The sequence below is a fragment of the Triticum dicoccoides genome, chromosome 2B, assembly GCF_002162155.2.
Source record: "Triticum dicoccoides isolate Atlit2015 ecotype Zavitan chromosome 2B, WEW_v2.0, whole genome shotgun sequence".
Lineage (NCBI taxonomy): Eukaryota > Viridiplantae > Streptophyta > Magnoliopsida > Poales > Poaceae > Triticum > Triticum dicoccoides.
This window is the reverse complement of record NC_041383.1, coordinates 2781566-2802816: the sequence shown is the minus strand read 5'-3', so window position 1 is coordinate 2802816 and position 21251 is coordinate 2781566. Positions and strand designations below refer to the sequence as shown.

At 46.9% G+C, this 21251-nt stretch overlaps 2 protein-coding genes and 2 pseudogenes across 2 annotated transcripts; 2 read left to right on the top strand and 2 right to left on the bottom strand.

Moving 5' to 3' along the window:
* Window positions 1-4504: 4504 nt before the first annotated feature.
* On the top strand, window positions 4505-6012 carry LOC119366687 (annotated as a pseudogene).
* A 1594-nt stretch (window positions 6013-7606) lies between these two features.
* LOC119366686 lies at window positions 7607-9661 on the bottom strand (annotated as a pseudogene).
* A 4164-nt stretch (window positions 9662-13825) lies between these two features.
* LOC119366735 (cytochrome P450 76M5-like) lies at window positions 13826-15679 on the bottom strand. The gene is made up of 2 exons (XM_037632469.1): window positions 14760-15679; window positions 13826-14678 (listed from the first exon to the last, which is right to left on the bottom strand). The coding sequence occupies exons 1-2, from the start codon at window positions 15651-15653 to the stop codon at window positions 14049-14051; spliced, it is 1524 nt and encodes a 507-aa protein (XP_037488366.1). The 5' UTR covers window positions 15654-15679; the 3' UTR covers window positions 13826-14048.
* A 3260-nt stretch (window positions 15680-18939) lies between these two features.
* Window positions 18940-20508, top strand: LOC119361655 (acyl transferase 15-like). Its single transcript, XM_037626789.1, has one exon. The coding sequence runs from the start codon at window positions 18971-18973 to the stop codon at window positions 20333-20335; it is 1365 nt and encodes a 454-aa protein (XP_037482686.1). The 5' UTR covers window positions 18940-18970; the 3' UTR covers window positions 20336-20508.
* Window positions 20509-21251: the final 743 nt, after the last annotated feature.

Sequence of the window (21251 nt, the reverse complement as noted above, 5' to 3'; positions counted from 1 at the left end):
TATGTAGATGTCATACATGATACTACCTCGTACCTCCGTTCCTAAATATAAGTCTTTCTAGAGATTCCACTATAGGCTACATGCGGAGCAAAATGAGTGAATCTACACTCAAAAATGCATCTATATACATCTGTATGTGGTCCATACTGGAATCTCTACAAAGACATATATTTAGGAACAGGGATAGTACATTACACAAAATCGTAGGTGGCATGTAGGAATTCGAGTGCACTACATTACGCTCCCTTAGAGTGCCTGCCAGTCCAGCATACAGAGTCATGGATAATTTATGGTACGCACACAATCGTTAATTGGTGGTTTAAATATGCGCAAGGGATATGCAATGTAGTATCATGTAGAGATGTCTGAAATTAGCCGTGTCAAATTGCAGATAGGGTTACACGATGAAAAAGTACAAGATGTATGTGGCAATTTCATGGAACATCGCAAAAAAAGGAGAGGTAGTGGTGAGCCTATACAGTGTGCTATGGTACGTCACTCCTCCATTGCAATCATCGTGGCATGTTACTTGTATGCCAAATCTATTAGCCAAGTTTCTTAGGGACAATTATTACGAGTTATCCTAAGAAAATAAGCACCTGTGAATATAAGCTCCATGTAATACGCCAACCAGTTCTTTTCATTGCGTTTTCAGCTTATCTTTAGTATGATCACTGGAAAGTCTAGATTGCATTATATATTTTTTTCATTTTGCTGCACATATGGAAATTAATTTGACTTGCAAACATCACAAATTGAACCCAGTGCAGTAATTAATATGATAGGAAAACAGACCATCACTATTTGCTCAAAATGCAAATACAAAGATACCATCTACTTGGCACAATCTACTTTGGTCAATGTTTTCCATAGAGATCCCATTGCCTAATTTAAACGAAGAACGCATGACCCACATTTAAATGAAGAACAATTATTTGTTGAAATTCATGGTCCAAGTGGCTGGTTATTATCATATAGCAGCACCACCTGAAAGCATCATATAGCAGCAGCAGCAGCAGCTCATAGCAACTCATCATACAACAGCAGCAGTCTGCAATTCATCATATACCAGCAGCAGGAGCAGCTCATAGCAATTCATCATATAGCAGCAGCAGGAGCAGCTTGTAGCAACTCATCATATAGCAGCAGCAGCAGCAGCTCATAGCAATTCATCATATAGCAACAGCAACAGCTCATAGCAACTCATCATACAGCAGCAACAGCTCATAGCAATTCATCATATAGCAGCAGCAGGACCAACTCATAGCAATGCATCATATAGCAGCAGCAGAAGCAGCTCATAGCAATTCATCATATAGTGGATCAGAATGAAAATTTGGCAAAAAAATCAGAGGAGATCCTCACCTTGTTGGATGAGCTCATCCTTCAACAGCACCTCAAGGCAATGGCCTGGGAGGAGGGGAGAGGGAACAAGGTGCCTTCTGCCGCAGTGTGGCATCAGCCGTAGTTGTGTAGTGCCCGCTGGAGTAGTGTGTTGGACGAACCACATTGGAGAAGCTGCTGGAGACCATGAGAATGAGGGGCGACGCCAGAGGGAGGAGCAGCCAGGGAGATTTGCCCCTACCCGCCGGCCATGTAGCCTAGCTGGACATAGCATCGTCGAGGACTAGGCCAGATGGGACCAGTGGCGACGGCTCGCTGGAGGAACCCTAGTGCTGCATCTTTATGGAGTACGACTTGGCAAAAACAAGAAATATGAAGCTGGTGTTGTGCTTATTTGAGCAATTGACCGGTCTGAAGATTAACTTCCATAAAAGCGAGTTGTTCTGTTTTGGTAGAGCTAAAGAGGAACAAGATGCATATAAGCAATTGTTTGGATGCAAAGTGGGAGCACTGCCTTTTACTTACCTAGGTATTCCCGTTCACCATCGTAAGTTGACAAACAGAGAATGGAAGTGTATCGAGGATCGGTTTGAGAAGAAACTGAGCTGCTGGAAGGGCAAACTCATATCTTATGGAGGCCGATTGATTCTTATTAATTCGGTGCTCACGAGTATGTCTATGTTTCTTTTGTCCTTCTTTGAAGTCCCAGTTGGAGTTAGGAAAAGGCTGGACTTCTATCGGTCCCGTTTCTTCTAGCAGAGTGATGAACTTAAGAGAAAGTACCGCTTAGCCAAATGGGATATCATCTGCCGACCAAAAGACCAAGGGGGTCTTGGTGTTGAGAATCTTGAAGTTAAGAATAGATGCCTTCTCAGTAAGTGGCTATATAAGTTATCAGCAGAGACTGAGGCAACTTGGGTGTAGATTCTTCGTAGCAAGTATCTGCACTCTAAGACTTTGTCGCAGGTGACAGTGAGACCCACTGATTCGCCATTTTGGAAGGGGCCTATGAGAGTTAAAGCTACTTTCTTTAATAGAACAAAGTTTATTATCGGTAATGTTAATAACACTCGCTTCTGGGAGGATACTTGGCTGGGAGAAACGTCGTTGGCGCTTTAGTATCCGTTGTTGTATCGTATTGTGCAGCGACGTGATGCTCTGGTTGCAACGAGTTTATAGTCCACTCCCCTTAATATTCAGTTTAGGAGGGTGCTTATTGGTGACCGGTGGGAAGCATGGATTCATCTGGTGAGTAGATTGATGGAGGTTCAGCTCACTCATCAGCCCGATCAGTTGTGTTGGAAGCTTACTAGATCTGGTGAATTCACAGTCAAGTCGATGTACATTGATGTCATCAACTCTAGTGCTATTCCTAATTTCAAACATGTTTGGAAAGTCAAGGTTCCTTTAAAAATCAAAGTGTTTATGTGGTTTGTACATAAACAAGTCATCTTAACGAAAGATAATTTGGTTAAGCGCAACTGGACAGGCTCTACTAGGTTTAGTTTCTGTGATCGGGATGAAACTATCAAGCATCTTTTCTTTGATTGCCCATTGGCGAGGGTGTTGTGGCGATCGGTGCAAATTGCCTTTAACATTACTCCTCCGAATTCGGTCAGGTCGTTATTTGGAACGTGGCTTGTTGGGATAGAGTCCGAAACAGCTAGACAAATTTGCGTAGGAGCATGTGTGTTGTTATGGGCAATTTGGAACTGCAGAAATGATTTGGCTTTTAACAGAACAACAACTATTCATTTTTTGCAGGTTTTATTCCGGGCTACTACGCTAATCCGTATGTGGTCCTTACTCACTCCGACGGAGGCCAGGGAGCGTTTGGTTACTGGATCTGTCCGGTGGAAGATGGTAGCGCGGGATACCTTCAACCGGTTTGGATGCAGTCATGTAATAGGATAGGCGATTAGTTTACCTATCTTTCTTATGCTAGCCGGTTGTGGCTTTTGGGACTTTTTGATTTTGGCTTTGTAGCTCTTTGTGAGCCAGCCTCTTATTTATTTGCAGACTGCAAGACATTGTTTAACTACTTTATTTATTTATAAATGTGGCGTATGCATCATTCTGATGCAGAGGTCGGGGAGTCCCCCTTTTTGAAAAAAAGTTGTCACTGAAATGGATATATCTATCCTGTGATGGGTGCGCGCAATCAGAATTTGGGGGATAGGACGTGCTAGTTCGTGTGATGGTCGAACTAACTGAGTCTCGTGTGATCATGGTTGCAGTAATTTCTGTACTGGACTAGATTGGGATAAGGATATTGGGCTACTGGTCCATGTTGGGTGGGAAGGGAGACAAGGTGGGCTATGCCTTGTGTTTGGGCTAAATGCTTGGATACCCTCATATCACGTGTAAATATTTGTTTTCCCCCACACAGTATGTAGTATACATTGTATATACACAATTGTTTTGCCAAAAATAATGCGCATTAAACTAAATACCCATGAAATGATGTGGGTCGCCCCTGCCAAGTAGGGTTGTTAGCGCAGTTCAAATACCAAATCATGTACTATATCTTAGTCATGCCAACTAGGTAAAAATTTAGTGTGACATCTTATCTAGTATATACCAACATAAAAAGATCCATAGAGGTAGAACCAAAACATCTTGGCCATCAAATCATGTGGTCTAGTATTTTAAATAGCTCCAATGTTGAACACCAAACACTTTATAGTGCTAAAATTACCCTCTACTGCCACTGTTATAAACACGTTTAGACACATTGTCATGCTATAAAATCCACCGGACAATTGTATCCTACCAATTATCAACATGCAATTAATGTCCTACCTACTATACAATTGATGTCTTACCCAATATAGATGTGCAATTAGTATATTGCTTAAAATCAACAATATGTTAATCTAAATGTGGATCTTCGCACCAAATCTAAGATATCTCATAAACTTTCTCTCATAAGGACATTAACTGAGGATTGTTTAGATATGCATAGGGATTGCTATATCTAAATATCTATTTAATTGATGCCATCCCATACATTTTCTTAATATTAAATAGATATCCGTGTAAACTTAGTAAGCATTGATATTTCTAGTATCTATTTAATGTCATTAAATATATTGATGCCTTTTACTATATAGGCCATCTATTTGGGGACGGAGAGGGAGGAGTAGTAGCAACGATAGCCATGGCCAAGCGCTTCAACTTAGCGGCGCCGCTGCTGCTCACCTTAACCTTCTTGTTCTGCAGCTGCTCCATGATCTCTTCTTCTTCCCAAGCAGCGTCGCCCGCTGGCTTCCTCCAATGCCTCACGAAGGCTAACATCTCAGTGTTCGAGCAGGGCCAAGATTTGTTCAACACGCAGCTTGACAAATACATTAGGAACCCAAAGTTCCTCGCAAATACCACCGGGAGGCCGCTCTATGTCGTGATGCCGGCGAATGCTCACCACGTGCAGATCGCCGTGCGCTGCGGCAGCCTAAACGGGATGCCCATCCGCGTGCGCAGCGGCGGGCACGACTATGAGGGCCTGTCGTACCGGTCCGTGGACACCGAGGGCTTCGCGATGCTCGACATGTCGGAGCTACGCACCGTGGTCGTCGACAACCAGACGTCGACGGCGTGGGTGGAGTCTGGCGCGACGCTCGGCGAGCTCTACAATGCCATATCGAAGGCGAGCAACCTTCTGGGGTTCCCGGCCGGCGTGTGCTTGACCGTCGGCGTAGGAGGCCATTTTAGCGGCGGTGGCTTCGGCACGCTGATGCGCAAGCACGGGCTAGCTGTGGATAACATCATCGACGCCGAGTTGGTGGACGCCAATGGGACGCTCCTGAACAAGACCACCATGGGTGACGACGTCTTCTGGGTCATTCGAGGCGGCGGCGGCGGGAGCTTCGGCGTCGTGCTGAGGTGGCGGGTGAGGCTCGTGACCGTCCCGGCGACGGTGTCGGTGTTCAAGGTCTCGGTGTCCAACAGCCAGGGCGCCGCCGTGCACGCGGTCACCAAGTGGCAGAAGGTCGCGCCGGCCCTGCCGTCTTCCGAGCAGTGTTCCTCGGCACGTGTGACGCGCTCCTGCCTCTGGTGATGAGCAGGAGCGATGGCATCCCGGAGCTGAATTTGAGCCGCTCCAAGTGCAAGGAGATGAGCTGGATCGAGTCCGTGGCCTACGTCAACAACGCGACCGTGGAGAACCTCCCGAAGCGGACCACCTCCGAGTTCGACTCCAGCCATGGCTTCAAGGCGACGACGGACTACGTCCGGCGCCCCATTCGCCGGGAGGTGTGGGCCAAGATCTTCCACAAGCAGCTCAGGCAGCCGAACGCGCAGGTCGTCTTGGTCCCATACGGCGGGAAGATGAGCAACGTGCCAGAGGACGCGACGCCGTTCCCACACCGTGCCGGCGTGCTGTACAGCATGCAATTGTACAACTACTGGCCGGTGGATTCGGCAGACGGCGGAGCCACGGAGACCAAGTGGGTGAGGGACATGTACGCCTTCATGGCGCCGTACGTGAGCTCCAAATCCAAGCCAAGGGGAGCCTACTTCAACTGCAGGGACCTGGATCTCGGCCCCAATTGGGGGCCAAAATACTTCAAGGGTAACTACCAGAGGCTCACCAAGGCCAAGGCTGAGATCGACCCCCACAATTACTTCCGCAATGAGCAAAGCATTCCCCTGCCAAAACGAGCATCTTAATTGTTCCCCTATTTTCTCCTCCTTTTGAATCAGCTGCAAAATATTTTGGTTGAAGCATCTTAATTGTTGTGGACTGCAAGCCTTCGTTTTACTACATGCATGGTAGGTACAATATATCTACATGTACGCATTCTATCTTGAAATCACCTTCTATTAACAATAAAAATAATTCAAATTATTATTCAATAAAATAATAAAAATATAGTATTAATGAAATATTTCTTATATCACTTCTGAAATAAACTGAGCTCTTCATCATAAGTTCGTTACCATTGAGGTTAACGGTGTCCCATAGGCTAATTGCATTAAGCATATCATACGCCATTGTTTTAGACCCTAAATTGCAAAAAATAAAGAAAGCAGAACTTTTATATAATAGATCAAAAGAACACTAATTTTGAAGATTAATCAAGGGGCAAATCAGAAAGGAAGGAGTATGAAAATTTGATCAAATTGTGGTTGTCTTGTAACTGTAAGCAATACGAACTGCGTAGTCTCACAGCGTGATTCAAAAACGGTACAACAAATTGCTAGAAAAACAATCGGTAGCATGATTATCCCTTTGTGTATTACTTTCTTCGTTCATCCATGACTAGCATGATTATCCCTTTGATGTCTGATGTCTCTATGCCTGAGTAAAAACCCCACTTCTCTTGAATATGGAGGAACCCTAGTATGTTTAGGCGTTGAACACCGATGGAATTTGATATCATCTTTGTATGTTTATGTTAATAAGCTTTTAGAAGTTGGGTGAGGTCGACCACTCAACATTTTACCTTAGGGACATGAAGATTATTACTGTCAATGCGGTAGTGGGTTTGCGGAGGTACCCAGTGACATAAGCTATCTCCCTCCTTCCCAGAACAGTCGACAGGGGATTCCCGGAGACCGCCTTTAGCTATGTCCACGGGGATACCCTTAATCCCTGCTGTCATAACCTGCATGTGAGGAGGAATGGTGGTGGCATATGTGATATGTGGCTGCGCATGTATGCACAAATTATACTTGGCTCTGTCCACTTATGGAAACATACGTAGTTGCTTAGATCACTACAAAACGTGTGCTATTCTGTGACGAAAATCCTCGTGATGAAAAAGAAAACGTCACCTAAGATCATTTATGTTTTTTTGTCACCAACTGACTTCCTCCCTGGGAGCGTCTCAACTAGTTTGGTGACGTTCAGACCGGATTTAAGGTGACGCATTTCACCGTCACTAGGCATGTGTATATCCCGTGATGATTTTTAGTGTCAGATAAAATATTGGACAGGTTGGAGAAAGGATAAAAAAAATCGTGCGATGGGGTTCACAATGTAGTATCTGATTTTCTTCCATGGCAGAGTTTTAGACATGTTACAATCAAACTTTTAGGGGCTATGAGTTGAAATGCTCGTATCAAAATCCCTTGACTTTTTTCATACATGCTCTCATTGTACTGGACTACGAAATGACATATTCATTCTGTAATAATGCATGGACGGAAAAATATGATGACCAAGAATAATATAAATTCTGTAATAATGCATTGCACCAGATCGCACACTTCCATGATCCACATGGCTAAATTGATTTTTTTTCAAGCAGGTGAGATAAATCTATTGATTTTGGAATGGGATATGCTGCATAGCGCGCAACACGAGCTTGGACTTCCTGCTGACGGCGATGCCATGTTATTTTTATTGTGTTCCGAATCCCATACAAGTGAAGGGGAGCCTTGGCGCAGTGGTAAAGCTGCTGCCTTGTGACCATGAGGTCATGGGTTCAAGTCCTGGAAACAGCCTCTTACAGAAATGTAGGGAAAGGCTGCGTACTATAGACCCAAAGTGGTCGGACCCTTCCCTGGACCCTGCGCAAGCGGGAGCTACATGCACCAGGTTGCCCTTTTTTTTTTCCGAATCCCATACAAGTGTTGTACTACAGATGGAGTCCTACGGGACTACGGCATGTCAACCATGCTAGACGTAGCATGACTACAACTCTGTTTCGTGTCCACCAAAAAAGAGAGTTGTTTGCCCCTTTATATAGTACTAGCTAGTCATAGAATAGATGAGAGAGATCTCCACCAGATTAGCACGTAGAGGGTTTGTCCTCTCGTGTAATGTAATACTCCTTCCAATTATAATGATACGCCGCCGTGCGTTCCGTGGTTTTCTCCCGCAAGGGTTTCCACGTAAAAATCCGTGTTTCTCTTGTCTCGTTTATTCTTGTTATTATCTAACATGCCAAACGCCTCAGCCATGTCGAGATCGTCCGGTCTCCCGCCGCCTGGGAGCTCCCAGTCGAAGTGGTAGAGAAGGCTGGCGAGCAGCAGCTCCATGTTGGTGAGGCCGAGCGCCACGCCTGGGCACATCCTCTTGCCGGACCCGAACGGAAGGTACTCGAAGTGGCCGCCCTTGAAGTCCATGGCGGCGGCGCTACACTCCTCGAACCTCTCAGGCTTGAACGCCTCGGCGTCCTCCCAGTAGGCGTCATCCCTGCCCAGGGCCCAAGCGTTCACCAGAACCTTTGTGCCCTCGGGGATGTGGTAGCCCATCACCTCGCATGGCTCCCGACACTGCCGCGGTAGCAGGAACGGCAACGGCGCGTGCAGCCGCAACGTCTCCCTGATCACCAAGCTGAGGTAGCTCAGCTGCCCACCAGCGAGGTCACCCTCCGCTAGCTTGCTCCATCCATGGAGTTCCTCTCGCACCTCCTCCTGGGCCTTGTGGAGGACGCTCGGGTTCCTCACATGGCCCATTCCAACGTCGTCGACGAGGTCTCGCTCCCGGCTACGAACATTTCCTGGACCACAGTGGTGATGATGTCAGTGGTGAGGTCCAGGGGGCACTGCTCCCCGCCGTCCTCCTGCACCCTCAATAGCACCCCGAGAAGGTCCTCCATGCTCTTGCCGGCACCGTCAACACGCTCGCGGATGAAATCGTCCATAATGGCACGCGCTTTGCGATTGCACTGCTCGGTCTCCCGGACGGCGCCGCTGAGCTTCACAGACTTGTCGAGCACGTGCAGGAACTCGTCTCGCCTCGGGCACCGTCCGCCGATGGCCGACCGCACCACGATGTCGTTGACCGTGCGGGTGATCAGCTGGCCGATTTCGACCACTGTGCAGCCGCAGCCGCCACTGCGAGCGCACTCGTCAGTGATGTAGCCGATCAAGGCGGCGACCTCGTCTTCCCGGATGTGGCGAAAGGACAGGACACGGCGTGCGCTCATGAGCTCGAGCAGGCAGATGCGGCGGAGCTGGCGCCAGAGGTCACCGTAAGGGCCTAAGGGGAGAAGAGGATGTCTTGGCCACCACGGCTGAAGATGTCCAACGTTGGCGTGAGGTGGCGGCTGGCGAAGGCGGCATCGTGCGTTTTGAGAACCTCCCTGGCGGCCTTGGCAGAGGAGACGACCAGCGTGGGCACATCGCCGAAGTGGAGCAGCATGAGCGGGCCGTGCTTGCGAGAGAGCTCCTGCAGGGCACGGTGCGGCAGGTCGCCGTGGCGCGACAGCAGGAGATGGTGGAGGCTGCCGAGGAGCGGCAGCTTCCATGGCCCCGGCGGGAGCCGCTTTCCCGTCGGAGACGAGGTGTAGATTTTAATGACAAGCAAGAAGAGTAAGATGATTAAGGGGAGGACGGACCAAAGCAACGGAAGTGCTGTAGGCTCCATTGATTTCGTGTGTGTCTCTTTACACCGAATGACTACACGTCCTGAATTTAAATGGCTCGATCGGTGGATCGCACAGAGGTGTTGCTTATTTTTTGATGGGATTGCTAAACCTCAGACTTAACCAAGTCTTAGTCGATGCTATATTCGTGTGATCTTTCATGGAGATCCGTGCAAAATTTCCTTCTTAATTTTTTCATTCTCCTTTTTTATATGTTCTGTCGCTTGACTAAGACTTGGTTAAGTCTCAGTCTATTAAGATCTAGCCACACCACTAGTCAAATCACCTTAAGAAGTTTGAAACAATCGGATGTCTAAAGGCCTGTAAATAATGTCCACCGGAGGCCAAGTCCATGATCTTTCTCATCGTTATCATCATGCAATAATGTCCACGGGAGGCCTTTTTGGTTGAGTTTTATCCACGAGAGAGCTCCCGCAGTCCACGGAAAGTATAATATGCCAACTCAAGCTAGCAGCCATGGTGGTCAAAGTTACCGTTCCTCTTACTTGAACTCGTTATTACATGATTACCCTGATGTATGACTACACCTTTGTTTAAAACATGTATTTATTGGTTTCCAATTTTTTTAGCTGCTTCTCTCATTGTTTTAGTGTTATTGTTCGTATAGCAGCAACAGTAGTACAAAACGACCCTCTTCTGCTTGCTTTTGCCTGCTCTGCCGCCATCCTCGAATGATTTACATTTCGAATAGTTAAAGGCAGTCTCGAAAAACACATTAGGCCCTCTATATTCGGATGTAGGGAGTATCTAATTTTTCCTTTAAGATATCTCAGCTCTTCGAATGATTGGAGAGATCCCTGCCTCCTCTTGGTTGGTCCCGGGCCCGAGAGTGATTGGACAACTTCCTTAAAGAGTCAGCGGATGCAAGCAGAAGAAGAATGTTGAACACCTCACCCTCCAGCTATCTAGATTCACAAGTTGATGTGCCTTGTATATAACATTTATTCAATTTGACCAAAAACAACAGCTAGCTAACTTGACACGTCAAGGTGCTGGCTAAAAATAAATAGCAATTTGAAAAGTCAAAAAATGATTGTTGCCGCCAGCAACAAGCAAGTAACAACTCTCTCTTATTTATATGAATCAACCAATACGTAGAGTTGACTGCAGAAAATAGTGAGGAATGTATAAGACCAAGTCTTGGTGCCCTTGTTTTAATTTATACTAATAGATACCCCGCGCGTTGCAATGGAAAGTTGAGAAAAAAAATGTCTTGAGCATATAGAAAAAAACATATAATGCCTCCATGATTGAAAAATATATGAGAGCATGATCATTTAGTTTAAGCTCATAGTGTTTCTTCTACAATGGACGCATAACAAGAAATCTATATGTCTCATCCATTGAGAATTTGCATGCATTGGCAATGAAATATTGTTCCCGAGTTAAGAACCTTTTTTTTTGGCCATATTTCCCCCTTTTTCTCCAGTCAGTATAAATGTCATAGAAAAAACTTGAAAAGAAGAAAATAGCTAGACCTAATCATGCTAACCTCAACCTGTAGGTTCTCCTAAAATGAGAGGTACAATCGGTAGGATGGATACTCGAGTGCCACAGATACATTATGTAAAGCATTCAACTAACGTAACCAGATTCCACTGCGGTGAATATGAGAGGGAAGTTGTCAAAGTTTGATATATCAAGCAAAAATTATAACATTACCAGCATAGTATTTGTAAAAAGCTTTCTCTCATATTTCTTTGGGCTGCTGCTATCGTCTCCTTTAGTTTGGGTTATGGTTGTTGCATATATCTGTTTGGCAAAATTGATGAAACAACATTAATACTGCTAAAACCCATAGACTATACTTGAGTAAACTAAACCATTCCGTAAATCTGATCGAACCTTTCATTGTCTAGTTAACATAAAGTTATCGGATAGACATAGAGTGAATCTGATTGGATCATTTCTTTGTGTCATCATTAGAAATTTACTCGATACATATAGAGCGAGTTAATCTTAACACAGAAGGCACCAAACATTCTTAACTTCTCAAACATCTTTAATTTGGTAGATACTAGAAACATTACATCAAGCATCTTTGGAGCAACCTAGGTATCTTGAATCAACAACGGTCTTAAATTTGTAGTTCTGAAGAATAATAATCACTCGCTAAATAGATGAAATCAAAATATGCATGTATAGTCATACTTACGTGAGTGCAGGTATTCTCAGGTGCAGAATAAGACTATTTGGTGTCCTTGCTCAGGTGCCATTTATACAAATTGAGGCCGTGGAGGGAGAAAGAAGTGGTGTGTGGCCTCCAGCTTTGATGATGACTTTGGCTCTTGAGTATACAAATCATCAGGTGTTAAAATTGAAAATAAAGAAAGGAAATATGTAGAAGCATGTATAGCTTGTACCTTATATTGATGTGGAGGTCGTTAGGCACCCTGCTGATGCATACGGAGGATGTATAGAAAAGTTTCTTGTTCATATTTTTCTAACCCAGAGTCAGTTCCCCTCGACAGAAGTTTTCTACACAACAGGCCAATTGGACTCCACAGTCAGCCGTCCAGCCGGCCACATCTGGGTGGACGTCGGCGCACATATGTTCGAGACGACGATCTACACGCTCATGGCGTGGGCATGGCAAGTTCCACATCCTGGATAAGGTGATCTTCTGCATGGCACGCTACCACGGTCTCCTCGGCTGCATTCGTGCGGCTCGCATCAGCAAGCTCGACATGAACATAATCATCCTGGTCGTGTCCGTGCTGAAAAGGCGGGTGTCGGTAGACCGCCTGCCCCTTGATGCCGCGCTCGACGTATGGTCCAGTGTCATGCATGGCCAGGAAGCCACCGTTGAGGTGTACAACTGGATTCATGCTCAAGGAGCACCAGCAGGTCCGCCTGGCACATTTGCGATGTGATATGCGATGGGGAGATTAAGCATACATCTAGCACCTTCTTGGGCTTTTGCTTGGTAATGGAAGGCGCAAAATTAGGAACAATCAATGCTTCTATTTCATGTGTATTTCTGGATGCCGTTTCATGGAGATGAATGCGTGCGTGGATCGTGCGGCGGCGAGATTCAAACCGAAGCAGGAGTAGGGTGTTACTTCTCTAGCAAGATTCAGGCCAAAGCAAGAGTAGGGTGTTACCTCTCTGCCAGATTCGAATCAAAGCAAGAGTAGGGCGTTACCTCTCTGGCAAGATTCAAACCAAAGCAGGAGTAGGGTGTTATGTCTACCACGAGGGTTCGAACCTGGGTAAACGTCGTGTATGCGACCCCCTTTTGTACTTCTGGTCTTGCGCATCACCATATCAGTATTACTAACGGTTTTCAGTATCGTCAATAACAATAAGTTTCCCCATATATCAATAGAATTTCTCTTTGCTAACAAGCCGTCTACATGCCACTAAACTAGAACAACTGAACTACTACTAATTGGCGAAGCTTACATAGGTAACATTGAATGAGCTAGCTACTGCTAATGATGTGATCATAATCTTGTTCTTTAACATATTAATATTCAAGTTCTTTTTGCGGGGTGATTAATATTCAAGTTATGGGCATACTAATTGTCTAATTTATCTGATCTAGTTCTGATCTTGTTTTGGCAGCCAAGACAGGTATATATAGTATAGGGGAAGCACACATGTTCCAGATGACCCAAACATGCACAGACATGTTCCCCGTGGAATAAAGCAAACTCCAAGCTAAACATCTACATGGCCTATACCATGGCGCTGCACAGGACGTAAACAAACTTGCACCGAAATAAGTAATGCACTATCTATTCATCTCCCGAACTATTGTCACCAAGAATCTCTTGGTTTTCTAATTGTTGTCTTAAAATCAAACTGTACGGAATCATCCATCTCTCGTTATCACCACCTGGTCGAAAAAGATGGTGAAATGATTTAAAAAAATACTCAAATTTATGGAAAAGTTGATTTCCCTTCCTGGGAAATATTCAATTTCGCTTCTAAGCTAATAAGTTTTTTCCAACAAAATTATGTGGCAGATAATAGCATCTCAATAATTAAACAAGCCCACAAGATATTGATAAAAATTACTTGATTTTATGGAATAGTTGATTTCCGTACCTGGGACATTCAGTTTCTTTTCTGTATCAATATTTTATGTAAGAGGGTTAGCGAGGAGACAATTGGTCGAATCGCTTGTTGTATTGCTGAGCCTCGCGGGCTAGTATATAACAATAAATATATTACAAGACTTAAAGGGTAGGAAGCCTCTACTAGAGATAAGTTAGGAAGAGTATATGAGAAATTACATGGTGTTTCAAAAGAAATATGTCGGCAGATAATAGCATCTCAATAATTAAACGAGCCTGCAAGATTATTGATATATAGGAACTATATATATGTCGGCAGATAATGGTGTTAGAGTAATCATGCACGTCACACGGTGGACAATGGCACGACATAGAGTGGCGTAGCAAGATTCAGCACAGTGCCATAGCGGTCGTTGAGATCAATATCCTCGGGTGCCATGCCATCAGGTAGTCTCCATTCTGTTTTGTGCACAAGTGAGGCTAGTAGCAGAGGCACTGATCGCAGAGCATAGTCCATTCCAGGGCACACCCTCCGGCCGGCTCCGAATGGCCTATAGGTATAGTCGTCCTTGACCTGAAAGTGCACGGCATCGCCTGCACCTGCAGCCAAGAACCTTTCAGGCATGAACTTGTCAGATTGAGGCCATACCGTAGGGTCCCTTCCGATTGCCCACAAGTTGACCACGACGCCCGTTCCGATTGGGACAGGGAAGCCACCTAGTGACACTCCATCGGCGGCCACCTCCCTTGGTATCAATGGTACTGCTGGGTGCAGCCGCAGCGTCTCCTTCACCACGGCATGGAGATAGGGAAGGTTGTCGAGGTCGCTCTCCTTCACAAAGTCATTGGACCCAACTCCAACGCACGCTCTGAGCTCGTGTCGCACCTTCTCCATCTTCTCCGGGTGGCGCAGTAGCTGCGCCATAGCCCACTGCACAGTAACCGTGCTCGTGTCACTTGCGGCGATGAACATATCCTGTATAGAAATAAAACAAATGAACATTCCACGTACATACAATACGTGCAAAGGAAACAAGTACTCAATGAACATACGTACTGTTAGGAACGTGATGATTTCTTGGCGCGTGAGCTTGGACATGGCTTGGCGCGCGAGGAGAATGTCCAACATGTCATTGTTCTTCTCACTACCGGTGTTAGTGCTAGTTCTAGCTAACCGGCGTTGAACGATCTCTTGGTCAAAGAAGTTGAACAGTTTGGCGAGATGTATGGAGATGCGGCGGCGCGAGCCGAGGAGGTGGTCAATTGGTGCGAGGAATGGAAAGGCGTCGGAGACGTTGGATTTCGACCACTCCTCTAGTACCGGCACTATGAGTCCCCTGAAAGGTTGGGCCCCCGGCGCGCGCAAGTCCACGACGTCCTCGGAGAAGAGGATGTTGGATATGACATTGAGCACCGTGCGGTTCACGGCCTCCCTTATTATGACTGGCATACCGGTGCTAGAGCATGCCCTCAAGTACTCGGTGAGATGCCCGGCATGGCATTCTAAGATGGGCCGGATTGTGTCCAAGCCCCGGCCGGAGGAGAAGCGGGCGCCCATGATGACGCGGTCCTGCTTCCACAGCGGGTTGGAACTTGGAAGGAAGACCATGGACGTCGCGCCATACGACATGGCGTGGACGGTATCCGGCACTAGCCGGGATGCGAGCGCTGCGTCATTCTTGGCGAGGGCCTCGTGAGCCGCCGCGGCGGATGACACCACGACAATGGTGCGGGTCAGACCAAGGCGGAGGGACAATATGGGTCCATAGGTTTGAGCAAGGGAGGCGAGAGCGGTGTGTGGGTTGTTGCGGAGCGGGCCGATGACATAGAGCAGGTTGCCGAGAATGGGGTGTCCGGCAGGGCCGGGGGGCTGAGGAGGAGAAACTCTCTTTCGGCCGTGTTTGCGCAGGATATGCCGCGTATGAATGGTGATCAGCGTCGTTACTGCCATGCAAGCCAGCAATGCCAAGAACCACATTGTTGGCGCTAGCTACCTGTATGGAGAGTGCAATCATGTGTTGCGTGTTTATAGATGATGATCTGCGCTGTCAACTTGACAAGTCGGCGCACCACGTGAACCACGATTCACGCCACTACCTTTCTCAAAACACTCTTGACAAGTTGGCACACCACGCGAAGCACGCTTCACATATTTTAATTTCATTAGGCAACAAGCAGCTGAGTACCATGTATATCTCCATGCATGCTAGGAAATCGTGGTCATTGCTTTAGATTATGACACGTTATGTGGGTAGGAACATTGAAGACGACCGGTATGGAAAATATTAGTGCAATTACATCTTTAGCTTTTCCAACCCCATTTCATGTCCGCTAGGGCAAATTCTCCCGCCAGGCTTCACCTCCGCTCGACGTGCCGGTCTGGCCACCGCCGACGAGGAGGGGAATCCTGATGCCTCCACTCCGGTCAGTAGCTTAGTTTATGGTTTTTTAGTCCTCACTGGTAATGATCATCACTTTAGATTATGACGCATATGTGGTAGAAACAATGAAAACGGTACATATGGAAAATATCACTGCAACTAAACTGAGTGCAACATTTTGGTGCTCGGGCTACATGGTGTCTTTTTTTGAAACATTCAAAAATCACATTTCAAATATTCAAAAAAGTTCCAGATGGACAGATGCTTTTTTGGGTTTTTACTTTCCGAAAAGTGAAGCACAGTTGTGCTCCTCGCATGAAAGCATAACTGTGCTTCAGCAAAAACTGAAGCATAGATGTGCTTCTGCGTGAAGCACGTTTGTGTTGCTCGCGTGAAAAATTAGATCTGTTCTTCCCCAAAAGTGAAGCACAGTTCAGTTTTGAAGCACGGGTTATTACTGTTTTGGAGCACTACAACATATTTCCCAATAAAGATTCGTTGAAACCTATCACCATGGGATGTAGTTTTAAAACTGGACGTGAGGAACACAATGGTGAAAACGGTTCATGATTTGGGCACACGGTTCAAAAGAGAAATTATTTTCTAAATTGAATGGACAAAAAAAAGAAATAAAAATATCCCACCCATCTCCCCATGTGCGTGGGAAGAAACCTCACCAAATATCTCGAATTGAACAAGTGTTACACATGCGGTGTGCCACTTGTCACCACCAAAGGAGGTGCGATCTGTTTTTGTGCATCATGCGTTTGTTACGAATTTGTCTTTGTAAAAAATGAAATAGAATGAAGAGAATAAGAAATAGCATACCAAATCACGCACTTGACAAGTTGGCACACCACGCGAACCACGCTTCACATATTTTAATTTGGTTCGGCAACAAGCAGTTGAGCACAATCGTCCATGCGTGCTAGGAAATCGTGATCATGGCTTTAGATAATGATACGTTTGCGGGTAGAAACATTGAAAGTGGCACATCTGGAAAATATTAGTGCAATTGAATTGTGTGCAGCATTTTGGTGCTCAGCCTACATGAAGCCTTTAAACAAATATTTATAATCACATTTCAAAGTTTCAATATTTTTGGAAAAAAAGTCCACATTAACATACTCCATCCTTTCCTATTTATAGTGCGCATAGATCCTAGCATTAATACCAATGTATGAGCTAGCTCTTATGCTATGGACCAAAATACCCCTCCATGCAGATTTGTCTCGCTCCCATGTGCATGTGCTGATGTAACACCTGTCTTTTCAGCTAAGGATAATGGTTGTCCGAAACTGTATGCACGACACTACATTATAGAATTTGGGCCAAATGCTAGTACGCTTCTCAACAGGGGCGGAGCTGGGCCCCGGGCACCCAGGGCCCAGGCCCGGGGCGTAGAATTTTTTACTAGCCTATTATATATGTATGATTTTCTGCAGGCCCGGGGTGCAGAGCCCAGTAAAACGAAGGCCCATAGCGGCATTTGCTGTCTCACCTCATAAAACAGACGCACGAGCACAAGGAGACTTCTCTCGGAAAAAAAAGAGCACGAGGAGACCTCCAACTCACGCACGCGCAACAGGAAAATAGGAAACTGACGGGCGCACGCACATCACGAATCTTCAGGAGACGCCAGCGATCGCGAGGCCGACGCCGATCTAACGCGCACACGACGCACGCAAGATCAATCTGCAGAAGTGTAGAGTCCAGACTCCAGCGCTCACGCCGGCCGCCGGCGCCGGCGTTCGCCGCCGTCTCGGCTACCGCTGGATCTACCAAGGTTCGCCCAATCTACCGCTTCTTGACTGCCGTACCTTGGTATTTTTTTTATGCTTTCCCAGTTTCCCTTGAATAGTTGATGCTTCTGCTCGTATCATGTTGTTTAGATTGGGCGAAGCGGTAGATTGAAGCAGTTGTCGTCCAATTCTGGTACAAAATTTTTGCATATATGAACGCTGAACTTCATATATGAACGTTAAATCTTTTCCTTATGGCAAAAAAAAAAAATTAGGCCCGGGGCTTGCTCCAATTCTGGCTCCGCCACTGCTTCTCAAAATGTGAAGCATAGGTGTGGTTTTGTGTTTCCCTAAAAGTAGAGCACAGCTGTGCACGACACGTGAAAGCACAACTATTCTTCAGAAAAAAGTGAAGCACTGATGTGTGTGAATCATATTAGTGCTTTTCGTGTAAAATGAAAAGGACAGAACTTGCATTCCTACGGCGCCGAATATTTTTTAAGATGGCAAATGTTTGCAGTAAATGAATGTAACTGTTGAGAACAAAACTTAGGATTATAAGAAAATAGGATACTGCGTATGCCTACCCAAAAAATCAGACTTAATCGGGTTAAAAAAAGTGACTTAATCCTAGGCACAAATAAGACATCCCTAGTTGATTCGTGGGATTACAAAAAACACAGGAATGAAAAAAAAAACATGTATGCATTTCAAGTGTGAAAAATTAATTATAGTAAGAGCATGGTTGATAGTACAACTAGCTGATGGTTATACGATGTTGCCATGTTATCTATGGTTAATCTTACAGCCGACAAGTACAATAATTAGATATAAAGAAGTGCTACTTTATTACTATATGACGCACATCCCATTCTCACATAATGTCTAGAAGCGCATGACGCGGCTCCTTTTCTCTCCCGTTCATGTTAGCAGAAAATTATTTTAACTCTTATAACCAGGTTACCTAAACTTATTGTACTCGCTCTAAATGTATTTCGAGTGGCACTAGTGAACCGGCCCAATCAATTAACTGTGACAGGGCCAAGTACATACTCCGCTTGTATATATAATACTACTCACTGTGATAACCATTATCCATTCCACATCAAGACCACCGAGACTAGCTAAGCTAGGTAGCAATCACGATGAGCTTCGCGGTGAGCAAGTCCCCGCCGGTGATGGTCCGGCCTTCGACAGAGCCGGTGCTGATGCCCGGGAAGACGGCGGCGGCGACGCAAGTGGTGCAACTCTCGTCGTGGGACATGGCCTACGTGGACTTCCAGGTCACGGTGCTCCTCGTTTTCGACGGCTCGGTTCACCAGCCCGTGGAGGCCATCAAGAAGGGCCTCTCCCGGGCGCTCGCCCACTACCACACCATCGCCGGCCGCCTCGCCGGCGCCGACGAAGAAGACGGCGTGCTCCTGCACGTCGCGTGCACCGGCGAGGGTGTGCCGTTCGTGGCCGCGGCGGCGGGATGTACCTTGCATGATCACGGGCTCTTGCACGCGCCCTTCACGACCAGCCTCCTGGACGATCTAGCCGTTTACTACCCGGCCCCTGAGGGCTGCCGGAGCACGGACCCGATGCTGCTGATGCAGGTCACTGAGTTCGCCTGCGGCGGGTTCACCGTGGGGGTGACGTGGAACCACACGCTAGCCGACGCCACCGGGATGGCGCAGTTCCTGCAGGCCGTGGGCGAGCTCACCCGCGCTGAAGCTGATGCATCGTCGGTGCCGTCCGTCACGCCGGTGAGGGACGGCCGCGCGGTGTCCCTTCCTCTGCTCTCGCCGTCCGTGGTTGCCGCGAAGCAGTGGCTGATGCTGGACCTCGGAGGCCAGAGCCTCGTTTACCTAGACATCATCGTCCCGCTCAAGCTCATCGACCGCATCAAGTCCGACTACAAGCCCGGGTACTGCACGACGTTCGAGGCCACGGCCGCCGTGCTGTGGCGGTGCCGCACACGCGCGATCATCGGCGACGACCCCGACGGCTATGACATGTCCACGCCGGCGCCGCTGGCCTTCACCGTGAACGTGCGCAAGCACGTGGGCGTGGCGGCAGGGTACTATGGAAACTGCGCGGTCGCGCAGCTGGCGTTCGCGACGACAGGAGAGGTGGCCGGCGCCGGCGCCGGGGACGACGGCATGAACGGCTTGGTGGATCTGATCAAGCGCGCCAAGGACGGGGTCCCGGAGCTGTTGACAGACATGAGAGCCGGCGGCGGCGGCGCGGTGGACGGGATGGGGGAGGAGGAGATAGCAGCGGCGTTCGGGTACAACGCGGTGATGGTGACGAGCTGGCGGAACATCAGGTTCTACGACGCCGACTTTGGCGGCGGCGCCCCGGCGAGGGTGGTGGCGCGTTGGCAGCAGTCGACGCTGCCGTGCATGGCGTTAGTGTCCTGCAGGGCAGCCACGGCGGCCGACGGCGAGAGGCTGCTGACGCAGTGCGTCAGGGCGGAGCACGCCGCCGCGTTGCTCACCGAGCTCGCACATGCATCGTGCGCCTGAGTAACTATGAACTGATGGCACGTACGTATACGTATGTTTGGTGTGGCACGTACGTGTAAGTATCCTGCGGCTGAGTACCATTTGTCTTTTTTATTTAGGGAGTACCTAAAAATCATCTAGATGAGATATAATTTGTTCTCATTCACTTTGAAAACAAGAACAGATACAACCCACATCAGCACACACGCATATTATAGCATCACATCCAATGGCTATAAAAGGTGAATGAGATCAAATTATATCTCATCTAGATGAGTTCTACCAAAACTGTTTTATTTATGATGGTGGTGTACCATTGTCGTTGTCGTTGAGTTGTGAATAAGGAGTACCCATTATGTTATGTGCAAGTCTAAGTTCCCTGAAAATTAGATTAGGTGTCACGAAGAGGTTTGGCCTCGGCCTTCTCAAACTACCAACACACACTCTCCTGATAGTTTTTGATGTTTTCTACACACGTTTATTTAAAACGGTTTATCTCTCAAACCGTGCGTCTAAATGTTGAATTGTTTTCACCAATGGTTTCCTCGCATAGAGATCTTGAACACTAGATCCCATGTTATTATGTTTCGACGAACTTATTTTTAACGAAAAAACCACACAAGAAAACAGAACTGAGAGCATGTTTTATTCCATTTCGAGAGGCACGAAGCAAATCCGTGCCAACATGAGAAGTATGTGCATCTCATGAAAAATAAAATGAAACCCTTTTTTCCCTCTTTCGTGATGCACGAGCGTGTTTCTCACGGAAGTAAATCCATGCCTCCACAAAAAGTTAATATGTGTCTCTCGTGGAATAAAAAAAGGAAACCGCGTTTTTCCCTTTCCGCGGGGTACGACCGTGCCTCTCGGGGATACAAATCCGTGCCTCCATGAGAAGAAAATATGTGTCTCTCGCGGAAGGAAAAAAGAAAACACA